The sequence below is a fragment of the Oncorhynchus mykiss genome, chromosome 23 (assembly GCF_057628025.1).
Source record: "Oncorhynchus mykiss isolate SJ-2025 chromosome 23, ASM5762802v1, whole genome shotgun sequence".
In the NCBI taxonomy this organism is placed as follows: Eukaryota; Metazoa; Chordata; class Actinopteri; order Salmoniformes; family Salmonidae; genus Oncorhynchus; species Oncorhynchus mykiss.
The window spans coordinates 48,304,330-48,331,934 of NC_143044.1; the positions used below are offsets into that span (position 1 = coordinate 48,304,330).

At 44.0% G+C, this 27,605-nt stretch overlaps 1 protein-coding gene across 1 annotated transcript in view; it reads right to left on the reverse strand.

Annotated features, from left to right (window-relative positions):
- Positions 1-865: 865 nt before the first annotated feature.
- LOC110503011 (forkhead box protein N2) overlaps positions 866-27,605 on the reverse strand; it is a 44,152-nt gene continuing 17,412 nt past the window's right edge. Inside the window, exons 2-5 of the mRNA XM_021581375.3 lie at positions 15,060-15,652; positions 8,844-9,033; positions 6,912-6,983; positions 866-4,736 (exon numbers count right to left, since the gene is read on the reverse strand). Of these exons, the coding sequence (XP_021437050.1) occupies positions 4,276-4,736; positions 6,912-6,983; positions 8,844-9,033; positions 15,060-15,638 (1,302 nt within the window). The 5' untranslated portion in view covers positions 15,639-15,652 and the 3' untranslated portion in view covers positions 866-4,275. The remainder of the gene's footprint in view (positions 4,737-6,911; positions 6,984-8,843; positions 9,034-15,059; positions 15,653-27,605) is intronic.

The following is a 27,605-nucleotide window of genomic DNA, read 5'->3' on the forward strand; positions in this document are numbered from 1 at the left end:
AACACAATACAAAGCCAATCAATACACATCCTTAGAACACAATGTGTCAGTATTGCAATACAATTTTACCAACTCAGCCTTAAGGCTTAATCCATTTTTACACGAGGGCCTAATGCTGGATAAGATAGCATTTTTCTGTTATCTAGTTGCTAATAAAACAGATTGATCTTAGAAGTAAACTCATTGATGTAATAGTGGTTCACCACTAGAGGACACTGTATTATCTAGGACTATAATGGCATATCAGGTAAGATTTCCTCTTGGATGTAGGATATGCTTTATTTTAGAATTGTCAAGAATTTCATGTTCAAGTTTTTTGGGGGGCTTAAAGTGGTAGTCATGAGCAGTGCACTGCCTGATGTGTAACTATCACAAGGGCTGAGTTCCTATTGTAGAAATTCATAATTTGGACAATTGTCACATAGTTAGCACTGAGTGGTCAAATGGGGTAAAGCTTTGAAGTAAAATATGTTACAGACTAAGACGTTTGTCCCTTGGGACAATGGGACCTATAATTATTTGCATTTCAAGTCACTTCTGACCTCCCTTTCATTTAAGATGAGTCATTACCTGCTCTAAACAGCAGGTGGGGGTGTTAATCAACATTTTATTAATAAAGCAGGAACTTTTGGGATTTCAGAACCAAGGACTTTGTCCCACATTGTTGGTTGTTCAAATGTGTAGGTTTTTGAATACATAATTTTCCCAAATGCACCCATGTCAATGTCATTAAGGATTTTTGGTCAGTGGTAATGCAGAAATTAGATTTATCTTGATACAGTATATCCTTTTATGACAGATTTGTCTTTATAATTTCACCATTTCATCGAAGAAGTAAACATTAACAATTGAAAAACAAACAGGCCCAAAAATAAAACAAGATTTTATTTATTTTGTAATACCATATATAATGCAAATTGCATATCTTTGGTGAAAATAAACTTTAGAAACATTTTATTAAGAGGTTAGCATACAAAAACCAAAAGGTCTGCCTAACAGACATGGCAGACGACTGAAGGATACTGGGTCGGCAGCTTTAGTTAGTTCAATGCGACAAAACGCTTTATCATCAATAAATTGCAACTAAGAAAATAAAAACGCATAATCAATACAACACATTTTCAAACAATGAAGCATCCTATGTATGTAGCTTTGAGTTTAGCATAATCTGTCACCATGTCAAGTGAACATCATTGGTGACGATACAGACCCCTAGGGTGCCTCATCGTGTTTATTAGTCTAAGATGCTGAGGAATATTTCTGTCTGTAATAAAGCCCTTTTTGTGGAGAAACTCATTCGGATTTGCTGGGTCTGGCGCCCAGGCTCACCCATGGCTGTACCCTTGTGAAAGCCATAAATTAGCGCCTAATTGATTTATTTTAACTGATTTCCTTATAAACAAACTCAGTAAAAATGCTTGTTGCATTTTTGTTCAGTATATTAAAAAAAACTTACTGAGAGACTCAGGATCATCTTCATGTTGAGTCTGATAAGAGCTTTCTTCTAGCAACAGCATGAACAAGTTACTGGAAGTTGTCCTATCTAAGTTTAAACAGAAGTCCATGGGGGTACCAAGACTAACACCAGGGCAACCCTCAAATGTGGGTTTTTAGTTTCAGTAAGTGTAGGCAACATCTATGGTGGCAGGATCCTAACATGGAGAGGGGGTGCCAACTAATATCTATGGTGTGACTACTTAGGGCAGTCAGAATATTATCTAAACATAAACAGTACAAATTCAGATAAACTTCAGCACCTTTATGATGATTAAATCAACTTTCCCTATCAAGATAGGGAATGCCATCTGAAGTGTCTACCTTTGCTTCTCTGTACATCACAGTTGGCACAAAAAAAAAAATGGTTCAGAATCCATGTTAATCAATAGTCTTTTATCCAACAACAAAACATTGGAAAACTTGGCAGTCATGGTTAAATTAAAACACCCGCTCGAAAGACAATATACATTGGCCATATACAGTACTTTCTCAGACACACTATCACTATAACACATAGTGAAAATAGTGGTCTATGGCAGTAAAATATCATTTAGAAAATAAAACTCAAAAGTCTCAAAAGGATTTTCCAGAAGGGAGAGAGGAAGTAACATTTCCACTCACTTCAAATTACCTTTATTTGATAGAAGTTCCTTTCAATAGTCCATTATAAATTAATTATACATTTAATGGACACCATTCATTTGTTCTTTGTTTATTCACAGCCAGCTAAGACCAGTGTATTCCATGTCCATCTTATTTAGGAGAACTGCAGTTTAGTTCTAAGAACAAAATCCCCTTTCAAAGAATACGGCGATTCCCATTCCAGAACAACCAAAATAAACTGAATATCAGACTAGGTCAGAGTTCTCCTACATTTCCTGTTGGCAGGCTTCTAAAAAACAGGGGCAACAACATTACTGTCAGTCACAAATGCTGTGAGAAGAGGAAGATGGTTGCAATGGCCTTGGTAGTTCCACTTCTGTGACACATTCATGTTTGGCACTGCATACAATCTATACTTACTAACGTGACTTAATTTAACATTTCCTGTGATACAACACAAGTGGAAACCTAACTTGCACTTAAGTTGGCTCATGACAGAGGACAGTACACTGTACTGCAGTGCACCAACTAAAAGCTATTCTAATCATATGGGCATATTGGCATTTTGCTTACTAATGCAAGTTAATACACGCAAGCCCCAAAGAGCATCAGTCTGGCCTCATCACTACACAAGTTCTGTTTCCACATCCTGTACTTTCCGTCACTGAACTCGATGTAATCAACTGGCCCTAAACACATTACTGTACAGTGTAGAGAAGAGTGGTGCACTTCCTGATTTTGCCCTCCGTGTTTTCTTAATGGGGAACAAAACGAAGCAAAGCATCTTTCTGTCACCACAGTCTGAACTCTGCCACAGGGTCAGCCAACACCATTCAGGAGGGGCAGTAGTACAATAAGTCTCTCACATTGCCCATCTAACCTCACAACAACATTATTATAACATCTTTGTTTTAACTTCCCTTTGGCCTGAATACTAACGTTCGAGTAGGTGTGACTAGTATTACATGATTGAAAACTGAGCAGCACATCTGCCAGTGAGTGCCCTCATGCCAAGCGCATTGTCTTGGTATCACTATGGTTACAACAACATTTGCTTAGTTTCAGCCAGATTAGTCTACACTACACTTTGCATAGGATAGAACAAGACATAATAGGACAAGACAGGATAGAATATATTAAATGTATTTCTCAGTTTACACACTAAACACAATGTATGACAGAATTAGAGGGGTCAGGAGAGGAAGAGCGATGAAGAGGAGTAGGTTCTAATGCGAAGATGTAATTCTGTTTCTCTCAGAGTAGGACTAGAGTGGACTCTTCCTGATCTAGATGTAATGATGTTTCTCTCAGAGTAGGACTAGAGTGGACTCTTCCTGATCTAGATGTAATGATGTTTCTCTCAGAGTAGGACTAGAGTGGACTCTTCCTAATCTAGCAGTCGGACACCTTTATTTTATTTCCCTGCCCACCATCGCAGTAGCAGAGTTCCAACATTCCGTTGGTTACGTTTCCATTCCCTGCTATTAAACCCTGACATGGACCCAGTCCAGCGTTCCACTCCGTGGAAGGATGTTTACGATCAGCCGCACTACTTTAATCTGTTGTTTTTAAACAGCAGTACCATCATCAACCCAGGAAAAATACAAAAAGTGGTTTAAGTTATTGCATCTCTTTGGAAGGTTTTCCAGACCAAGGATGTCACCTATCAAAAAACAGTGGTATCTTCAGCACGGAGAAACTGACTTCAACATGAGGAGAGGTTAGTTTGTTAGAGACATGCACTCATAGAAATAGGTTCACTTGGAAGAGGATACAAGTTGAGGAAGCATGCAACGCTTTGAGTTATAAAAAGTGTCAGCTTTTCCCGTCTTATCCCTCAAAACATTATTTGAGTTGTAAGGATCTGCAGCGAAGCCATCAGAAACAACAAGCAGTTTTGTGATGGTTCTTCTCAGTAGTCCTCAAACACCCCTGTTTTACCCTGACACACCCCCGTTTCAAAAGTCTCAATATGGCTTTGTTCTCCTGTGTCAATGATACTATTGCCATTTGTTGTGTTGGATAGTGAGGGATATCCCATCATGTGTCAAACCAAAAACAGGCTTAAAAATCAGCAACCAGAAAAAGAGGCACAACCAAGACACATGATCAGATCAGGGGTCAGGGGTTACAGGGGCAGGAGTCTGAGGGCAAGGGCAGGAAAGTATGCCAACCTCATTTCCTGTTCAGTTTTTTGCTCTTGGCACTCCGTTTGTTAACGTCCATGGAGGTACGGATCCCAGCCAGGTGGAGCAGAGACCCGGCCGCCTCCTTCAGCTCCTCATCCAGCTCTGGGTTGGCTGTCAGCTCCCTACGGGCCCTCTTACCCGCTGGGTGCTTCACCGAAGAGGAGGAGGAGCGGCGAGGAGCAGGCCGGGGGCGGCCGCCTCTCTCGTCCCGGTCCCCGAGGTCGGAGTCGTCCTCGTCACTATGGAAACCCTCACTGCCGGCGCGGCATGTACGGGGCCTGTGGTGGGCATGGCCAGGGGAGGGGCCTCCATCGTCGAGGGAGGAGGAGGAGGAGCGGGAGGAGCAGCGCTGCAGGGCCATACTGCTGTAGTTGTGGTCCTGGTTAGGATCGCTGCTCACCAGGACCAAGTCTGGCCGGGACAGGTCCAAGGGACTCTCTGGATCACCTGGGACAGGGAGGGAAAGAAGAGGATAGCGAGATTGAGGGAGGAGGAGAACATCCTGACACTAAAGAAGGAGCGTTTCAGGGTGCAACAGGGCAGTAGGAGTGGGTTGTGTGATAAAGACAAGTGTTTTTAATCAAATAAGCGGCGGGCTAGGCAGTGTCTCTGTTCAGCAGACAACAGTAATTAACATCCATAACAATTGATGGCAACAGCAGTGGCAGAAGTGTCTAGTCGAATGAACACTATGAGAAGACATGGGAGAAAATACAACAAATCAAATCACATTTTATTGGTCACATACACATGGTTAACAGATGTTAATGACAGTGTAGCGAAATGCTTTTCCTTCTAGTTCCAACAGTGCAGTAATATATAACAAGTAATCTAACAAATTCACAACTACCTTATACACGCACATGTAAAGGGATGAATAAGAATATGTACATATAAATATATGGATGAGTGATGGCCGAATGGCATAGGCAAGATGCAGTAGATGGTATAGAATACAGTATATACATGAGTAATGTAGGATATGTAAACATTATTAAAGTGGCGTTATTTAAAGTGACTCGTGATACCTTTATTAAATCCATTTATTGAAGTGGCCAGAGATTTGAGTCTGTATGTTAGTGATGGCTGTTTAACAGTCTGATGGTCTTGAGATAGAAGCAGTCTCTCGGTCCCCGCTTTGATGCACCTGTACTGACCTCGTCTTCTGAATGATAGCGGGGTGAACAGGCAGTGGCTCGGGTGGTTATTGTCCTTGATTTGATTTTTGCCTTCCTGTGACATCGGGTATTGTAGGTGTCATGGAGGGCAGGTAAGTTTGCCCTCGGTGATTCATTGTGCAGACCGCACCACCCTCTGGTGAGCCTTGCGGTTTAGGGCGGCACAGTTGCCGTACCAGGCGGTGATACAGCCCGACAGGATGCTCTCGATTGTGCATCTGTAAAAGTTTGTGAGTGTTAGGTGACAAGCCAAATTTCTTCAGACTCCGGAGGTTTAAGAGGCACTGTTGCGCCTTCTTCACCACATTATCTGTGTGGGTGGACCACTTCAGTTTACATAGAGTCCAGTGAAGTTCTTTCAGGGCCGTCGATGTGTCTGCTTTGGGGGAATATACATGGCTGTGACAATCGAAGAGAATTCCCTTGGTAGATAATGCGGTCGGCATTTGATTGTAAGGAATTCTAGGTCAGGTGAACAAAAGTACTTGAGTTCCTGTATGTTGTTATGATTACACCATGCCCTTCTTCTTACCAGAGAGATGTTTGTTTCTGTCGGCGTGATGCGTTAAGAAACCGGGTGGCTGTACCGACTGACAACACATCCCGAGTGAGCCATGTTTCCGTGAAACAGAGAATGTTACAATCTCTGATGTCTCTCTGGAAGGCAATTCGTGCCCTAATTTTGTCCACCTTGTTGTCTGGACATTGGCAAGTAATATGCTCGGAAGCGGTGGATGGTGTGCTCGCCCTCTAAGTCTTCCGGTTATTCACAGGAAGAGAATTATATATGCAACCTTGTCTGGCTTAGAATGACAATATGTGAGTGGGACTTCAACTGTGCTGTTGAGTGCATATATGAATCAATGGAGAGGGGATAACAGGCAGTTAACCCACTGTTCCTTGGGCCATCATGTAAAATAAGAATTTGTTCTTAACTGACTTGCCTAGTTAAATAAAGGTAAATATGTGTTACAAGGGTGGATAGATGCTGGGTGAGGGATGCAAAAGCAATAAAGAAAGATGAAAGTGTGAAATCAGGTGGGTGACAGAGAGATACCAGAATGTGCCATCACAGCAGTAAGATTTGTGACCTGTTGCCACAATAAAAAGGGCAACCAGTGAAGAACAAACACCATTGTAAATTCAACCCATATTTATGCTTATTTATTTTCCCTTTTGTCCTATTTGCACATCGTTACAACACGGTGTTGTATAGGACAATGGACATAATGAAATTTGAAATGTCTTTATTATTTTGGAACTTCTATGAGTGTAATGTTTACTGTTAATAAACAAAAGTGAAATAAAACAATAAACATGATCTACTTCACTTGCTTTGACAATGTTAACCATGCCAATAAAGCCCTTAAATTGAGAAAGAGAGAGAGTAGTTAGGTGTAGAGAGAGAAGTGGTGTGGGCATGATGTGGGGTGGAGTCTCTTACATGGATTGGCATGGTGATGGCCAGGGGCGGTGTTTAAGAGCATCATGGCAGTGGCAGCATCTATGTCAGACTCTGCAAGAGGAGAGAACATGCATGGTGGTCAGTGAAATAGCCAGTGTGTGTGTGTGTGGCCAGTCAAGGAGGGGCTAGAGGGAGGTTTCCTAGCTCTCGCCATACCACACTTCAGGTTCTCGAAATGATTTCTAATCACCGAGAGGATTGGAGAATTATCAGCAGGGCCTCTGTAGTCAAGGTTACCAAACAAGAGGGTAGGGGGGAAAAAGGAGAGGATTCAGATCAGAATAATCTACATTGAGGCCTCTATGGTTTGAAATAAAACAAATGACTAAAATGACAATTAACCCTTCAGACCCCAATAGAATGCTGCGGTAGATTACTGAGTTCCAGATAAAGCAACGTAAAACACCAAATAATGCATGCGGAGCAGAATTAGGCCGATACCTGCTAATTATCAAAATTCTACAACTACTTCTCTCTCTAGGTGGCTGTAGAATTTAACGTCTCTTTTCTGGATTTTGATAATTAGCAGGTATCGGCCTAATTCTGCTCTGCATGCATTATTTGGTGTTTTACGTTGTACACAGAGGATACTTTTGCAGAATTCTGCATGCATAGTCTCAATTTAGTGTTTGTCCCATTTTGTGAATTCTTGGTTGGTGAGCGGACCCCAGACCTCACAACCATAAAGGTCAATAGGTTCTATAACTGATTCAAGTATTTTTAGCCAGATCCCAATTGGTATGTTGAATCTTATGTTCCTTTTGATGGCCCTTCTTGCCTTGTCTCTCAGATCATTCATCTCTTTCTCTAATGTTAGCTGATTAGTTTCCAAATTAATTGCATCAGGAAAACAGGACAAACCATGCAACTTGTTAGCTGGCTATGTAAACGTATATCAAATGAGCTCCACTGCGCTGGCATCCACTACCCTAACACGACCGCTAAGCTGTCAAATAATAGGAAAATGAGGCAATGTCAACCTAACAAACCATAACCTAAACCCAATAGATAAACACAAATTACTCTAGCCTTCATTTCAGCTGGTTGTCTGTATGGCTAGCTCGTGAAAATGACAGCTGAGGTTGACGCTTTGTGAGCGCTGCCAAAATGTACCACTAACTAGTTAGCTAGCTATAGCAAGCAGCTTGGGCTGTTCCCATATGAATCACATCAAAACAACCAACTAGCAGAATATATACAGCTAAACACTGCAACTATCCACGAAAGAGAGAGCAATCATTCGAGCTTCACCGCTGATGTGCTCACCTGTACCAACCAAGTTACAATGACATGACAGGACTTTCACAGCACCAAACATTGACCGCAACAAACATATGTCGTTGACTTATTTCACTCACCTTGTCAAGCCACGCAAATACAACAGGTTGTTAGCAATACATTTTGCGATATTCACACAGATAATATTGTTAGAAAAACAAGACTATTCACGGCCGCTATAGTAACCTAAAGGCCTTCGCTGGTCGCTATGGATTCTAATTATTAAAGATGAGAGGATGGTTATGTTGAATGTCTTGTCGGCCAAAGTTGCACGACGAAAATGTGCAGAGGCAACAACCATGTGCATTTGAAATGACATGCAGCGAGACAGCTGAAACTGGATCTAATTTAATATGAATCATATTTCTAGAGAATCTGAGGTGTGATCATCAGCAGAGATTATGTGTAACTGTTTATTTTTGTCGCACAGCTTCGCTTGATCTTGGCCAGGGCGCAGTTGGAAATGAGAACTTACCTGTTGAGGCCTACCTGTTTTTTTGAAGAGTTGTTGGGTAAAGGGTCGCTGGTTTTCACTGCAGCTACTCCTTGTCCACTGTCACACTGGTGCCTCACAAGAACAACAGATGAGTGCTAAAAGTGTTCTTGCAAGTTAAGTTGGGGGGTAGGACTCACCTTTCAGAGAGCAGCCCTGCAGGAAGAGATGTCTATGGGGTGAGGTGGCAGGCGGTGAGGAGGCAGGCGGTGGGGAGGCAGGCGGTGTGCAGAAGGCATGTGCTGCAGGGAAGTGCTGCTTCTTGAGCGCCTGGATCAGGTTGGGCCTGTACTCTGGGTCCACACACCACAGAGAACCCTTACCATTCAGCTGAAATAAACATCACACACTACATTACAAAATACAATAAGACTGACCTGGGTGGTGTTCATTTGGAGAACACTGTAGCTAAAAGTTTCAACTGAGCATTTCTTAGTGGATACATTCATGTAGTACCACAAGACTCTGGCAAATCTTTCATGACTAAGCTTAACACTAATAATAAATACCATTTTGCAGACACTTTTATTCAAAGCAACTTAGTCATGCATGCATACATTTTATGTATATGTGGCCAGGGAATAAAAACCCACAATCCTGACGTTGCTAGTGCCATGCTCTATAAACTAAGCCATACAGGACCTCTTGATAGGCAGCAGCAGACAGCTGTTTTGCCTGCATGGCTGACTCTAACTGTAGCCTCACCAGGGCTTTAGTTTCTCTAGCTGCCATAATGTCTCATAATGCAGTCACCTGAGCATGTGATTACCAATCCAGGCCCTGCTGGGTGAACTGCATGATGGGGGGAAACTGGCGATAAACATTCCATGCCGTCCTTAAATGGCTTATTACAGGGTTGGACTGAGTTTAGCTTTTTATACGCACTGGGAAAGTCCTTTTCATACGACTTACATTTGTAGAACCTCCCTACTGTAGCCAAGACGTATGTTATATATCCCATATGCAGGTTCATTAACTACCACTGAGACAACACACATCTCCATGATGTAAAACAATATGTTCACATTTGTACATCTGTTTGTGTGTGTGTATATGTGTAAGAGAAAGTGTGTAAACGGTTCTCTCATCTATATCTGGTGTTCTTTTTCAGCCCAGATGAGGAGGAAGAGAGGAGAAGGAAGCGAGAGGAGTAGGGAGGGAGGAGGGATGTAACCTTGACTCAGATTACCAGCCGGCACACAGGCAGGAAGGAGGAAATGTCACCATGGCAACGCAAACCACCAGGTAGTGTATCATCTCAAACCAGTGCTGATCGCTCAGTTCAGCAGACAGGTGTGCTCACACTGAGCACCTGCATATTGTGCCCAGAGAGCCTGCCTGCACTGTTGGTGCACCGAGCCCAGAGAGCCTGCCTGCACTGTTGGTGCACCGTGCCACAGTACTGTTGGTGCACCGTGCCACAGTACTGTTGGTGCACCGTGCCACAGTACTGTTGGTGCACCGTGCCACAGTACTGTTGATTGCAGCTCTCTGTGAAACACAGAGCTGCAAATACAGTGAGCACATTATCAATGTTACACTACTGCCTCTGCCACTACAGAATATCAGTATAGCGCTCCAATGATTCTTCATGACACTTTCACACAGCCAAAAATCTCAGAGGTAGGATACCATCAGCTAATTTGAACAATATTTGAATATTTATTTGTATTTTTTTGTCATTTAGCAGATCCTCTTATCCAGAGTGACTTACAGTACTGGCCCCCCGTGGGAATTGCACCCACAACCCTGGCGTTGCCAGCGCCATAATCAGCCATGCTCAGCCATGCTCAACTGAGCCACAAGGGACAACTTTAAACCCACTGCATTAGAGATTGGCATTTTATGTTTTTTGACAGTTCGAGTACCTCACATGATTTATTTTAGTACACAAATTTAATAAGGTATATACAGTACTTTGCAAAAGTATTCACCCCCCTTGGCGTTTTCACATTTTGTTGCATTACAACCTGTAATTGAAATGGTTTTTATGTAATGGACATACACAAAATAGTCCAAATTGGTGAAGTGAAATAAAAAATTAATAAAAAAATGGAAAAGTGGTGCGTGCATATGTAATCACCCCCTTTGCTATGAATCCCCTAAATAAGATCTGGTGCAACCAATTACCTTCTGAAGTCACATAATTAGTTAAATATTGTCCACCTGTGTGCAATTCTATTGTCACATGATCTCAGTATATATACATTTGGTTCGAAAGACCCCAGAGTCTGCAACACCACTAAGCAATGGGCACCACCAAGCAAGCGGCACCATGAAGACCAAGGAGCTCTCCAAACAGGTCAGGGACAAAGTTGTGGAGAAGTACAGATCAGGGTTGGGTTATAAAACAATATCAGAAATTTTGAACATCCCACGGAGCACCATTAAATCCATTATGGAGGTCGACCGATTATGATTTTTCAATACAGATACCGATTATTGGAGGACCAAAAAAATATATATATATTTGCAATAAATGACAATTACAACAATACTGAATGTACACTTATTATAATACATAAATAAATAATGAAACATGTTCAATTTGGTTTAAATAATGCAAAAACACAGTTTGAGAAGAAAGTAAAAGTGCAATATGTGCCATGTAAAAAAGCTAACGTTTAAGTTCCTTGCTCAGAACATATGAAAGCTGGTGGTTCCTTTTCACACGAGTCTTTAATATTCCCAGTTAAGAAGTTTTAGGTTGTAGTTATTATAGGACTATTTCGCTCTATACCATTTGTATTTCATATTTACTTTAGTATTGCCAGCCTAATCTCGGGAGTTGATAGGCTTGAAGTCATAAACAGCGCTGTGCTGCAAGCATTGCTAAGAGCTGCTGTTTGAATGAATGCTTACGAGCATGCTGCTGCCTACCACTGCTCAGTCAGACTGCTCTATCAAATATAAAATCATAGACTTAATTATAATAAACACACAAATACGAGCCTTTGGTCATTAATATGGTCAAATCCAGAAACTATCATTTCGAAAAGAAAATGTTTATTCTTTCAGTGAAATATGGAACCTTTCTGTATTTTATCGAAGGGGTGGCAACCCTAAGTCTAAATATTGCTCTTTATACATTACACAACCTTCAATGTTATGTAAAATTCTGGCAAATTAATTATGGTCTTCGTTAGGGATAAATGGCCTTTCAACAGATCGCAAAGAGCCAGGCGGCCCAAACTGCTGTAAATAACCTGACTCTGCTTGCACAGAACGCAAGAGAAGTAACAATTTCCCTAGTTAATATTGCCTTCTAACATGAATTTCTTTTAACTATATATGCAGGTTAAAAAAATAGATATACTGTGTATTGACTTTAAGAAAGGGATTGATGTTTATCGTTAGGTACATTATTGCAACAATTGTGATTTTTGCAAATGCACATTTGTTAAATCATCACCCGCTTGGCAAAGTTGAAGTAGCCTGTGATTCTATGATAAATTAACAGGCACCGCATTGATTATATTCAACGCAGAACAAGCTAGTTAACGTATATAAAAAACATGTGTAGTTAACTAGTGATTATGTGAAGATTGATTGTTTTTTTATAAGATAAGTTTAATGCTAGCTAGCAACTTACCTTGGCTCCTTGCAGCCACAAGTTCCTTTTGATGCTGCACTCACGTAACAGGTGGTCAGACTGCCATGCAGTTTCCTCATGGATTGCAATGTAATCGGCCATAATCAGCGTCCAAAAAGGCAGATGAACGATTGTTATGAAAATCGTCCCTAATTAAATGGCCATGCCAATTAATCGGTCGACCTCTAATCCACTAATTAAACATTTTAAGAATATGGCACCACAACAAACCTGCCAAGAGAAGGCCGCCCACCAAAATTCACGGACCAGGCAAGGAGGGCATTAATCAGAGAGGCAACAAAGAGACAAAATATATAACCCTGAAGGAGCTGCAAAGCTCCACAGCGGAGATGGGAGTATCTGTCCATAGAACCACTTTAAGCCGTACACTCCACAGAGCTGGGCTTTACAGAAGAGTGGCCAGAAAAAAAGCCATTGCTTAAATAAATAAATAAGCAAATACATTTGGTGTTCCCCAAAAGGCATATGGGAGACTCCCCAAATATATGGAAGAAGGTACTCTGGTCAGATGAGACTAAAATTGAGCTTTTTGGACATCAAGGAAAACGCTATGTCTGGCTCAAACCCAACACCAACACCCTGAGAATACTATCCAGTGAAGCAGGGTGGTGGCAACATCATGCTGTGGGGATGTTTTTCATTGGCAGGAACTGGGGAACTGGTCAGAGGTCCACCTTCCAGCAGGAGAATGACCCTAAGCATACTGCTAAAGCAACACTCGAGTGGTTTAAGGGGATATATTTACATGTCTTGGAATGGCCTAGTCAAAGCCCAGACCTCAATCCAATTGAGAATCTGTGGTATGACTTAAAGATTGCTGTACACCAGCAGGAACCCATCCAACTTGAAGGAGCTAGAGCAGTTTTTCCTTGAAGAATGGGCAAAAACCCCAGTGGCAAGATGTGCCAAGCTTATAGAGACATTCCCCAAGAGACTTGCAGCTGTATTTGCTGCAAAATGTGGCTCTACAAAGTATTGACTTGGGGGGTGAATAGTTATGCACACTCAAGTTTTCAATTTGTCATCTTTTTCTTGTTTGTTTCACAATAAAAAAATATTTATCATCCTCAAAGTGGTAGGCATGTTGTGTAAATCAAATGACACAAACCCCCCCCAAAATATATTTTAATTCCAGGTTGTAAAGCAACAAAATAGGAAAAATGCCAATGGGGGACAATACTTTCGCAAGGCACTGTATTTGTATAACATAACGCCCGCACTGGAAAGAAATGTGAGCATTTATCTACAGACAACCTTACTTACATAAACATTCAGACCCTTTGCTATGACACTCAAAATTGAGCTCAGGTGCATATTGTTTCCATTGATCATCCTTGAGATGTTTCTACAACTTGATTGGAGTCCACCTGTGGTAAATTCAATTGATTGGACATAATTTGGAAAGGCCCACACCTGCCTATATATGGTCCCACAGTTGACAGTGCATGTCAGAGCAAAAACCACGCCATGAGGTTGAAGGAATTGTCCGTAGAGCTCCGAGACAGGACTGTGTCGAGGCACAGATCTGGGGAAGAGTACCAAAAAATGTCTGCACCATTGCAGGCCCAAGAACACAGCGGCCTCCATCATTCTTAAATGGAAGACATTTGGAACCACCAAGACTCTTCCCAGAGCCGGCCACATGGCCAAGCTAAGCAATCGGGGAGAAGGGCCTTAGTCAGGGAGGTAACCAAGAACCAGATGGTCACTCTGACAGAGCTCCAGAGGTCCTCTGTGGAGATGGGAGAACCTTCCAGAAGGACAACCATCTCTGCAGCACTCCACCAATCAGGCCTTTATGGTTGAGTGGCCAGACGGAAGCCACTCCTCAGTAAGGCACATGACAGCCCTCTTGGAGTTTGCCAAAGGGAACCTAAAGACTCTCAGACCATGCGAAACAAGATTCTCTGGTCTGATGAAACCAAGGTTGAATGCTTTGGCCTGAATGACAAGCGTCACATCTGAAACCTGGCACCATCCCTACGGTGAAGCATGGTGGTGGCAGCATTATGCTGTGGGGATGTTTTTCAGTGGCAAGGACTGGTATTTTTATTTAACCTTTATTTAACTAGGCAAGTCAGTTAAGAACAAATTCTTATTTACAATGACGGCATACCCCGGCCAAACCAGGACGACGCTGGGACAATTGTGCGCTGCCCTATGGGACTCCCAATCACGGCCGGATGTGATACAGCCTGGAATCTAACCAGGCCTGTAGTGACGCCTCTTGTACTGAGATGCAGTGCCTTAGACCACTGCACCACTCGGGATCCCCAGTAGAATAGTCAGGGGGAAAAAAACTATTTGACAATATGTGGCATTGTGTGTAGATTGAGGGCAAAAAAAAACGATTTAATCTAAGGCTGTAACGTAACAAAATGTGTAAAAAGTCAAGGGGTCTGAATAATTTCCGAATGCACTATACAAATACAACACCAGCAAATTAATGGTCATCTTCAAGACAAAAAAAATATTTTGATATTTTATTTGCCCATTCTGGCTGTCACAAAGCACATTTCACCAAATGGTATTACAGTATTTGAATTGTATTTTTAATCTCTGGTTAAAGATCAAGCATTGACATCCGTTTGAGTACTGGATTACTAACGGCCACCCCTAGTCAGATGAGAACTGGTTATCCTTGCAGGAATCGAACCCACAACCTAGGCACTGCCAACTCTTTGCAGGGTAAACAAACAAAGTGTGTGTGTGTGTGTGCACGTGCATCTCAAAGTTCCCTTACCTTTCCCAGGCTCCTCTCCACCTTACGGAAACACTTGTTGAGTGACAGGTTGTGTCTGACGCTGTTCTTCCAGCCGGTGGGGGCCGAGGAGAAGTAAGGGAAGTGCTGTACGATCCAACCATAGATGTCCTTCACTGGCAGGCTCTTACTGGGGCTCTGCTCTATGGCCATGTAGATCAACAGAGAGAATGAGAAGGGAGGCTTGGACTTCAACGAATCCCTCTGTGACAAGGAGGCAGAGGATGAAGAGGGGGGGTTCTGAAGGGCTCCGGTGTTGCCCTCAATGTCAAAGAGGGGGCTGGCACTGTGTTGGGCCCCGGCCTCGCCGGCCCCCCCTAGCGTAAAGTTCTGGAGCAGGTTCTCATGGAGCCAGTTGAGGTTGGTGAGCTCCTCATCCTCAGAGCCCCCGGAACCAACGGAACCCCGGTCCAGACTGGTGGCCAATGGGCTGGCTGCACCGCACACTGCCTCTGGGAGAGTCCCCGCCCCCCCACACAAACCCCTAAGTCCCACCCTTTCCCCCTGCATCCCCGGCGTTTCCGCTTTCTTATCCGGCGACATCCCGATGATTGGACCCATTAAACCAGGGAGGTCTGGAGAAAGAAGAGAAGAAAGGTTTAGAGTTGGTTCCAAAATAACTGACAGAGGGGCTACACAGAGAAAGGGGTTGCATAGGCTAGAACAGTTGGATACTAGTAGCTAGATAAAAACAGGGTTGGTAGCATTGAACTTTCCTTCACACAGTGGCACAATCACAGCAGAGAGCAGCTTTCCCAACACGACTGGAAACATGAAATACATGGATGTGACAATTTGAAATTATGTGCTCTACCAAGCACTCAATGTGTTTTACTAAGGTTGCCCCGAGGGCAGGCAGGGCTACCCTCCCCTCCTTCTTCCCTCTCCTTCACATGCAGGCTGACGTGTAGACTACCCTCCCCTCCTCTCTCACTCTCCAGCCAAGAGCCTTTGATGAGGACCTCTGAAGAGTGAGACAACTCCAATCTCTCCAGCCTGCTCTCCTCTCCGCCCACCTCGTCTGACCAGACGCACCTGCTTGTTAGATGCCAATGAGCATTAAACCATCCCTGTCACGATGAGAGAGAGCTGACAGAGAAAGGATCCTTCCCTCTTACACTGCCTTAAGTAGACAGCGCTCAAATACAGAACTGCCTGCCCTGCAATCATCTAGGAGTCAGGACTACCACTTATCTTGGCACAACCCAACTGATACCGCTTGACTGGAGATTAGAAATACAATATAAACATCATTTAGAATCAAGGTAGGAGACAGCAATAATACTATCTAAAGGGACTTCCAAGATTAGGACTAGAAAATACCAACATTCTGTAGAAATGGGTTTTAAGTCCTGTTTTAAAAGTTCATAATGATGGAGTGGCTTTCAGATGGTCAGGGAGAGCATTCCATAGGTGAGGGGCAAGGGAGCAGAAGGCTCAGTCCCCCAGGGAGACGTGTCTTGGGGACTTGACGCAGTAGGGATTGGCTAGAGCAGTGATAGGAATTAGGTCCCCGATGTAGGTGAGGACTCAATCCATTCAAGCCTTTAAACACTAGGAGGAATTTAAAGTCAATCCTATAGTTAACCGGTAGCCAGTGGAGTTCTGTGGGGGTGGTGTGGGCTGACTTGCTGGTTAGTACTCTGGCAGCACAATTCTGGAGAAGTTGCAGCCTCTTCAGTGATTTTGACTGGAAGGCCCACGAACAGGGCGTTGACGTAATCTTGCAGTTGTTCAGCTGGAGTAAGTTCTCTTTCATCCATGACCTGATGTCATCTAGGCAGCTGCCAAGTTTTGCTTGGGCTGAGAGATGGCATCCAGTTTGGTGTTGATATATCAAGGGTGATACTGGGTGGGAGAACAGTAGACGGGGGTCCTTATTTTTTTAACCTTTTAAAAATGCATTTCTACACAGTTTGACACTACTTACTATGCCTCTCGAGGGGTATATGGGGGGGTATATATGGAGGGGTGTATGACCCCCTCCATATAAAAATATTTATTTTGGGGGGGACGGGGAAAGATTTCTTTGGGGGAAAACAGCAAACTTCCTGCATATACAGTGGCAAGAAGAAGTATGTGAACCCTTTGGAAATACTGGGATTTCTGCATAAATTGGTCATAAAATTTTAGGTCACAACAAGACAAACAGTCTGCTTAAAACGAATAAGACACAAACAATATGTTTTCATGTCTTTATTTAACACATTGTGTAAACATTCACAGTCCAGGGTGGAAAAACTATGTGAACCCTTTAATAACTGGTTTGCCCTCCTTTTGGCAACAATAATAACCAAACGTTTTCTGTAGTTGCGTATCAGACCTGCACAACGGTCAGGAGTAATTTTGGACCATTCACCTTTACAAAACTGTTTCAGTTCAGCAATATTCTTGAAATGCCTGGTGTGAATTGCTCTCCTGAGGTCATGCCACAGCATCTCAAAACAGGTTGAGGTTAGGACTCTGACTGGGACACTCCAGAAGGCATATTTTCTTCTGTTGATGCCATTCTGTTGTCGATTTACTTCTGTGTTTTGGGTCGTTGTCCTGTTGCATCACCCAACTTCTGTTGAGCTTCAAATGGCGGACAGATAGCCTTACATTCTCCTGCAAAATGTCTTGATTAACTTGGAAACTCATTTTTCCGTCAATGATAGCAAGCTGTCCAGGCCCTGAGGCAGCAAAGCAGCCCCAAACCATGATGCTCCCTCCACCATACTTTACAGTTGGGATGAGGTTTTGATGTTGGTGTGCTGTGCCTTTTTTTCTCCACACGATGTTGTTCCTTCCAAACAACTCAACTTTAGTTTAATCTGTCCACAAAATATTTTGCCCATGGGACACAATTCTTGTTTAGTGTTTACATGTCGTAGACTCGTCAACAGAGATGTTAGCATGTTCCAGAGATTTCTGTAAGTCTTTAGCTGACACCTCATTGAGCATTCTGCACTGTGCTCTTGCAGTCATCTTTGCAGGACAGCCACTTCTTGGGAGAGTATCAACAGTGCTGAACTTTCTCCATTTAAAAGACAATTTGTCTTACCGTGGACTGATGAACATCAAGGCTTTTTAGGGATACTTTTGTTACCCTTTCCATCTTTATGCAAGTCAACAATTCTTAATTTTAGGTCTTCTGAGATCTCGTTTGTTCGAGACATGGTTCACATCAGGCAATGCTTCTTGTGCAAGGCAACATCTCCAAACTCATTTCATTGATTGGACTCCAAGTTAGTTGACTCCTGACTCCAATTAGCTTTTGGAGAAGTCAGTAGCCTAGTGGGTTCACATACTTTTTCAACTTACCCTGTGAATGTTTATGTATTCAATAAAGACAAGAAAAACACATTGATTTGTGTTATTAGTATAAGCACACTGTTTATTGTTGCGACTTAGATGCAGAGCAGATCAAATTTGATTAACCAATTTATGCTGAAATCAAGTAATTCCAACAGGTTCACATACATTTTCTTGCCACTGTGTACACACAGAGATATTATTCAGACCCTTCACTTTTTACACATTTTGTTACGTTACAGCCTTATTCTAAAATGTATGTATTAGTTATTTTCCCCTCAATCTACACACAATACCCCATAATGACAAAACAAAAAAAAACGTAATATCAAATTTACATAAGTACTCAGACCAAAGACGGGTCTGAGGAGCAATTTGGTGATGCAGCTAGCTGCATGTAAGCTGGCAGGGTTTTCTTGAGAGCTCGACGTGATTAGCCATTTCGGCTGGGACCACGGATTGTCCCGGGTTTGTGGTTGTCTCGATCCCTGCTGTTTGTCGTTTTCAATCTTCCCGGTTACCTGCCATGTCTGGAACTGCGAGGAGCTACCATGACAAAGACCAAAGCCGGCGAGAGTACCGTTGAGGACAGTGGTGTTTCTATAACAGGTGAAGGATGTTTTAAAACAAGAAAATAGCATCAAGTGTTTTGTCCAAATTACTGGTGGATTCAACTAATAAAAGAATAGACAACCTGACCAGAGTGGTCCAGGACCTGAATAACAGTTTGCCGTTCTCCCAGGATCAGCTCGATGAGTTGAAACAGGAGAACCGCAAGATGACAGCAATCTGTAAGTCAGTGAAAGTGGACATCAATTATGTGTGGGAATCCATAACAATGACAGATAAATCAACATGATGGACAATCAAGGCGGAACATGGACGGAATTTCATAACCTCCACGAGACCTGGACGGAGTCTGAGGACAAAGTGAGGGAAATTATTTCTGAGAAATTGAAGATGGACCACAGGAAGATTGAGGCAGAGCGCACCCACAGGACTGGAAAACCCAGGTGACAGGCCAAGGCCCATAGTTGTCAAGTTCCAGAGGTTCAAGGACAATGTAGCTGGTCTGGAAAGAGCCAAGAACTTGAGAGGAATGTATATCTTCCTCAATGAGGACTATCCTGAAGTTGTGTGACAGAAGAGGAAAGAAGAAGAGCGCGTGGGGACATTACTTACATCCGCTGTGACGGGCTCATCGTCCAACCTCCCAGAAGCCTATAAGGGATGAGCGAGCCAAGCCTATTGGTTAGCAGCTTCAACCCCGCAGCACACTCACCTATTGATTGTTTGCTCGTTTCAGTATTATGTCTTTCTGATGAGTTCCCAGGAAAGGGCTGAAACAGCCCATATTAATACGTAGTCTTAGAAATCGGGTTAATTAAATCCTTAACTTGCTAACATCAGATAACCTTCATATATTAGCCATTTCTGAGACTCCAATAATTCATTTGATGATACAGCAGTAGCAAAACAAGGCTATAACATCTATAGAAGAGACAGAAATGGTTAAGGGGAGGTGTTGCTGTATAAATTCAGAGCCATATCCTTGTAATGCTTAGAGAAGATCTTATGTCAAGTGTTATTGAAGTGTTGTGGTTGGAGGTTCACTTCGCACATCTAAAGCCTTTTCTTTTGGGGTGTAGCTATAGGCCACCAAGTGCTAACAGTCAGTATCTAAATTATGTGTGGAATGCTTGAAATTGTATGTGATGTAAACAGAGGTCTACTTTCTTGGGGACCTGAATATTGACTGGTTTTCAACAAGTTGTCCGCTCAAGAGGAAGCTTCTTACTGTAAACAGTGCCTGTAAACTGGTTCAAATGATTTAATCAATGTACCAGGGTGTTTACAAACACTACAGGAACAAGATCACCACATGCATTGATCACATTTTTAGTAATACTGAAGAACTTTGTTCTAAAGCTGTATCCTTACCCATTGGATGCAGTGATTACATTATAAGTGGCTATATCCAGGAATGCCAAAGTTATATCCAGGAAAGCCAGCCAACGCTGGGCCTAAAATAGTGTATAAGAAATCATACAAAAGATGTTGCTTTGATTCTTATGTGGATGATATTTGTTGGTCTGGTCTGATTAATGAGGAGCATCCAGACGCAGCACTTGATGCATTTATGAAATTGCTTCTTCAAATGATTGATTAAACATGCAATCTGACTGTTAAGGATCCGTGGGTTAACGAGGAATGGAACAACTATGGTTGAAAGACATGGGGCAAAAGGAGTGGCTAATAAGTCTGGCTGCACATTTGACTGGTTGAAATGATGTGACTAAACTCAACAAAAATAAACCATTATGGAGCTACGGTCAATGGTGGGGGGACCTTTAGAGCACCTTAACATAAAAGTATGGGCAGAAAGACATTCAACTCCATCTTTCATCCAATCAGATGGCTTATTCATCACAAACCATTTCATGTTCATTATTTTAAATGATTACTTCATTAGCAAAGTGGGCAAACTTAAGCAGAAAATTCCAACAATGAACAGTGAGCCATCGTATTCATGCACAAAAAAAACTAATAATGAAAAGAAAAGCATTGCAACTGTGAATTTTGTAAAGTTTGTGTGTGAGAGGTGGAAAAATTGTTATCGATCAATAATGACAAACCTCCGGGCACTGACAACTTCGATGAAAAGCTAATTAGGATGGTAGCTGACTCTGTAGCCACTGCTATCTGTCATATGTTTAAATCTGCGCTTCATGGAAAGGCTTCATCCTCAGGCCTGGAGGGTGGCCAAAGTAATTCCGCTTCCCAAGTGTGGCAAAGCGACCTTTCCTTGTCCTAACAGCAGACCTATCAGCTTGCTGCCAGCTCCTAGCAAACGGTTGTAAAAAATAGTGTTTGACCAAATATGCTATTTCTCTGTAAACAAATTAACAACAGACCTTCGGCATGCTTATAGAGAAGGGCACTCAACATGTACCACACTGACACAAATGACTGACAAAGAAATTGATAATAAGAATATTGTGGGAGCTGTACCGTTAGATTTCCGTGCAGCCTTTAATATTATTGACCATAACCTGTTGTTGAAATAAAATGTGGGTGTTATGGCTTTTCAACCTCTGCCATGTTGTGGATTCAGAGCTATATATCTAATAGAACTCAGGCATTTATTTTCTTCTCTAATGTCAAAATAAGTCAAGTGGGGTGTACCGCAGGGCAGTTCTAGGCTCTCTACTCGTTTCTATTTTTACCAATGAACTCCCACTGGCATTAAACAAACCATGTATGCTGATGATTCAACCATATACGCATCATCAACCACAGCTAATGAAGTCACTGAAACCCTTAAAAGATTTGCAGTCTGTTTTGGAATGGGTGTCCAGTTATAAACAGGTCCTGAAAATCTCAAACTGAAGAGCATTGTATTTGGTACAAATAATTCCCTAAGTTCTAGACCTCCCTCTAGAATCGGCTTCATGTTGCGAAATATGAAGCCGATTCTAGATTTCATTTTGGATTGGAGATGCTTAATGTGGGTCTGGAAGCGGAGTTTACAGTCTAACCAGACACCTAGGTATTTGTAGTTGTCCACATATTTTAAGTCAGAACCGTCCAGAGTAGTGATGCCAAACATACCCTCGTAAAACTGACCATCCTACCGATCCTCGACTTTGGCGATGTAATTTACAAAATAGCCTCCAACACTCTACTCAGCAAATTGGATGCAGTCTATCACAGTGGCATCCATTTTGTCACCAAAGCCCCATATACTACCCACCACTGCGACCTGTACGCTCTCGTTGGCTGGCCCTCGCTTCATTTTCGTCACCAAACCCACTGGCTCCAGGTCATCTACAAGTCTTTGCTAGGTAAAGCCCCGCCTTATCTCAGTTCACTGGTCACCATAGCAGCACCCACCCGCAGCATGCACTCCAGCAGGTATATTTCACTGGTCCCCCCCAAAGCCTCCTTTGGCTGCCTTTCCTCCCAGTTCTCTGCTGCCAATGACTGGAACAAACTGCAAAAATCGCTGGAGTTTTATATTTCCCTCACTAACTTCAAGCACCAGCTGTCAGAGCACCTGTACATAACCCATCTGTAAATAGCCCATCCACCTACCATCTTCTGCACTTCTATCACTCCAGTGTTTAATTGCTATATCATAATTACCTCGCCACTATGGCCTATTTTATTGCCTTATCTCACCTCATTTGCTCACATTGTATATAGACTTATTTTTCTTCTGTATTATTGACTGTGATTATATGTTTGTTTTACTCCATGTGTAACTGTGTCGTTGTATGTGTCGAACTGCTTTGCTTTATCTTGGCCAGGTCGCAATTGCAAATGCGACCCAGCCTACCTGGTTAAATAAAAGGTGAAATACATTTTTTTTGTGTGTGTTTACAATGAATGAACCACAAAACAGCAAAACATTATTTTGTATCGCAACACAATACATTGACTCACACAGTAGCCTAAAGGAGAACACACAGGAAATAGTCTCACAGTACATGGAATTGACTTCCTCCTCTGGAATGTTTGTACACATTCAGTAGCTACTTCATAAGACTAGCGAAAAATATAGGACAATCAAGCAAGAGCACAGAAGGCAGCCAGCAAAGAGACACCCACCCCCCCTCTCTCCTCCTCCCCGCTCACAACAAACTTTAGTCTTTGTCCCATGTCACCATGACAACCCTGCTGCGGTCACTTCAATTAAGGGCACAAATCCTCCCAACGAGAGAAAGTGGGAAAATAAGTAATCCATCTACGCTGGGCTGTGTCTGTCAACTGTAGCCAACAACCAATCAGCATTCAGCTTGAGGAAACCCTACAGTGACCGGGTAGTGTCTGTGGGGAACCACCAAACTTCCCGGTATAGGCTGGGGTGGTGCTGGAGTGATGCTGAGGCTGGGGTGGGTTGTGACTAGACTGGTGCTGGGCTAGGGTGGTCTGGGTTATGTCTGGGCTGAGCCTGATGCTTGGGGTGGGGGTTGAGGGACAGAGGATGGCTGGGCCCATCCTTTCGCCGTCGTTGAAGAGGAATTGGGTCAAGCTCTGCTCTGGACAGAGAAAGCAGGAGAGAGGGGGGAGACGGGAGAGTGAGGGCATAGAGTGGGAGAGAGAGAGTAGGCTCTGGGGACCTGGTGATGAGATGGAGGGAGCAGAAAAGAGGGCAGGGATGTGATGTGCACCAGTATACCCCTCAGCCCTAGACATTCATCTCACATCTCAGAGAGAGAGGATCAGTCTAGGTCTGGAGTTGGGTATTCACTTTCAGGGTTTACAGGGGGGGGTCAGCAACAGGCAACCTCCTGTAGAGATTTTTTTTCAAAGGAAGAGTAAAACATTTGTACATTTGTACATAGCCTAACAACAAGTGTCCTTACAAAGAGAGTGTAGTAGAAAGAAAAGGGTTGAGAGAGCGAGCCAGCCAGCAACAGAGAGAGAGCGAGCAAGCTAGAGAGCGAGCCAGCCAGCCAGCCAGAGAGCGAGCCAGCCAGAGAGCGAGCCAGCCAGAGAGCGAGCCAGCCAGCCAGCCAGAGAACGAGCCAGCCAGCCAGCCAGAGAGCGAGCCAGCCAGCCAGCCAGAGAACGAGCCAGCCAGCCAGCCAGAGAACGAGCCAGCCAGCCAGCCAGAGAACGAACCAGCCAGCCAGCCAGAGAACGAACCAGCCAGCCAGCCAGAGAACGAGCCAGCCAGCCAGCCAGCCAGAGAACGAGCCAGCCAGCCAGAGAACGAGCCAGCCAGCCAGCCAGAGAACGAGCCAGCCAGCCAGAGAACGAGCCAGCCAGCCAGCCAGCCAGAGAACGAGCCAGCCAGCCAGCCAGCCAGAGAACGAGCCAGCCAGCCAGCCAGCCAGAGAACGAGCCAGCTAGCCAGAGAACGAGCCAGCTAGCCAGAGAACGAGCCAGCCAGCCAGCCAGCCAGAGAACGAACCAGCCAGCCAGCCAGAGAACGAGCCAGCCAGCCAGCCAGCCAGAGAACGAGCCAGCCAGCCAGAGAACGAGCCAGCCAGCCAGCCAGAGAACGAGCCAGCCAGCCAGAGAACGAGCCAGCCAGCCAGCCAGCCAGAGAACGAGCCAGCCAGCCAGCCAGCCAGAGAACGAGTCAGCCAGCCAGCCAGCCAGAGAACGAGCCAGCCAGCCAGCCAGCCAGAGAACGAGCCAGCTAGCCAGAGAACGAGCCAGCCAGCCAGAGAACGAGCCAGCCAGCCAGAGAACGAGACAGCCAGCCAGAGAACGAGACAGCCAGCCAGAGAGTGCCGGCCAGAGCCAGAGCGCACCGGCCAGAGCGAGACGGAGCTCCAGAGAGAGACGGAGCTCCAGAGAGAGACGGAGCGCCAGAGAGAGACGGAGCGCCAGAGAGAGACGGAGCGCCAGAGAGAGACGGAGCGCCAGAGAGAGACGGAGCGCCAGAGAGAGACGGAGCGCCAGAGAGAGACGGAGCGCCAGTGAGAGACGGAGCGCCAGTGAGAGACGGAGCGCCAGTGAGAGACGGAGCGCCAGAGAGAGACGGAGCTCCAGAGAGAGACGGAGCTCCAGAGAGAGACGGAGCTCCAGTGAGAGACGGAGCGCCAGAGAGAGACGGAGCTCCAGAGAGAGACGGAGCTCCAGAGAGAGACGGAGCTCCAGAGAGAGACGGAGCTCCAGAGAGAGACGGAGCTCCAGAGAGAGACGGAGCTCCAGAGAGAGACGGAGCTCCAGAGAGAGACGGAGCTCCAGAGAGAGACGGAGCTCCAGAGAGAGACGGAGCTCCAGAGAGAGACGGAGCTCCAGAGAGAGACGGAGCTCCAGAGAGAGACGGAGCTCCAGTGAGAGACGGAGCTCCAGTGAGAGACGGAGCTCCAGAGAGAGACGGAGCTCCAGAGAGAGACGGAGCGCCAGTGAGAGACGGAGCTCCAGAGAGAGACGGAGCTCCAGAGAGAGACGGAGCTCCAGAGAGAGACGGAGCTCCAGAGAGAGACGGAGCTCCAGAGAGAGACGGAGCGCCAGTGAGAGACGGAGCGCCAGAGAGAGACGGAAGTGTTTCCTCTATATTATATATATATTCATTGCCACCACTCCGGGGAAAAAAAATCCATCATATGTATTTATTATTTTGGGGATGGTCAAATATTCAGTGTAAACTTAAAGGACTAAAATCTGAAAAGTATATAGCTCTATCTTTAAATAAGAAAACTAACAATCAACAAAAATACATTGAACTTAAATCTAACCGCATGATGTAAAGTGTTGATCCCATGTTTCACTTCTAATGCAGTTCTTCTAGCTGGCTGATGAGGCATATCTGCTGCTGCTACTCAACAATTAGAACCACTCTGTTGTATGATGTGGAGGTCTGGGACAACAGGCCGGGTGGTCATTAACCTCAATTAGTAGCACAAAGACCCTCCTCCCCCTCTCTGCTGCACCACGCCCCCAACATCCTTCAGGTAAAACCCCACCAGCCACATTTAAATATCAACAGTCTTTTTTTATGTGCATGGTGTTCTAGTGGGTATGTACATATACTGAACAAAAATATAAAATGCAACAGGCAACCATTTCAAAGAATTCACTGAGTTACAGTTCAATTGAAATAAATCCATTCGGCCCTAATCTATGGAATTCACATGAGGTTGTGGCGGTGGATGAATGGCACGACAATGGGCCTCCGGATCTCATCACAGTATCTCTGTGCATTCAAATTTCCATCAATAAAATGTAATTGTGTTCGTTGTCCTTAGCTTATGCCTGCCCATACCATAACCCAACCGCCACCATGGGGCATTGTTCACAACATGAACATCAACAAGCCGCGGTTATATTTTTGTTTATTTGTGTATAGTGCATTCAGAAAGTATTAGACCTCTTGACTTTCACATTACAACCTAGTTATAAAATTGACTAAACACATTTTTTACTGATCAATCTTCACACAATACCTCAAAATGACAAAGTGAAAACATGTTTTTAGAAATACCTTATTTACATTAAGTATTCAGACCCTTTCCTATGAGACACGAAATTGAGTTCAGATGCATCCTGTTTCTATTAATCATCCTTGAGATGTTTTTCAACTTGATGAGCCCACCTGTGGTAAACTCAATTGATTGGACATGATTTGGAAAGGCACACACCTGTCTATATATGGTTCCACAGTTGACAGTGCATGTCAGTGCAAAAACCAAGCCATGAGGTGGAAGGAATTGTCCGTAGAGCTCCGAGACAGGATTGTGTCGAGGCACAGATCTGAGGAATGGTACCAAAACATTTCTGCAGCATTGAAGGTCACCAAGAACACAGTAGCCTCCATCATTCTTAAATGGACAAAGTTTGGAACCCCAAGACTCTTCCTAGAGCTGGCCAGCCAGCCAAACTGAGCAATCAGGGAGAAGGGCTTTGGTCAGGGAGGTGACCAAGAACCAGATGGTCACTCCGACCGAGCCCCTCTGTGGAGATGGGAGAATCTTCCAGAAGGACAACCATCTCTGCAGCACTCCACCAATCAGGCCTTTATGGTAGAGTGGCCAGAAGGAAGCCGCCACTCAGCCAACATAAAAATCAGATTCTCTGGTCTGATGAAACCAAGATTGAACTCTTTGGCCTGAATTCCAAATGTCACATCTGGAGGAAACCTGTCACCACCCCTACGGTGAAGCGTGGTGGTGGCGGCAGCATCATGTTGTGGGGATGTTTGTCAGCAGCAGGGACTGGGAGACCAGTCAGGATCGAGGGAAAGATGAACGAAGCAAAGCACAGAGAGATTCTGGATGAAAACCTGCTCAGAGTGCTCAGGACCTCAAACTGAGGCAAAGGTTCATGTTTCAACAGGACAACGACTCAAAGCACACAGCCAAGACAACGCAGGAGTGGCTTTGGGACAAGTCTCTGAATGTCCTTGAGTGGCCCAGCCAGAGCCCGGACTTGAACCCGATCGAACATCTCTGGAGAGACCTGAAAATAGCTGTGCAGCGACGGTCCCCATCCAACCTGACAGAGCTTGAGAAGATCTACAGAGAATGGAAGAAACTCCAAATACAGGTGTGCCATGCTTGTTGCATCAAATCCAAGACTTGAGTCTGTAGTTGCTGCCAAATGTGCTTCAAAGTAACGAGTAAAATGTTTGAAGACTTATGTAAATGTGATTCAGATTTCTATTTATTTCTAAATTTGCAAAAACCTGTTTTTGCTTTATCATTATGGGGTAGTGTGTGTAGATTGATGAGGGGGGGGGCGGATTTTATCCATTTTAGAATATGGCTTTAACCT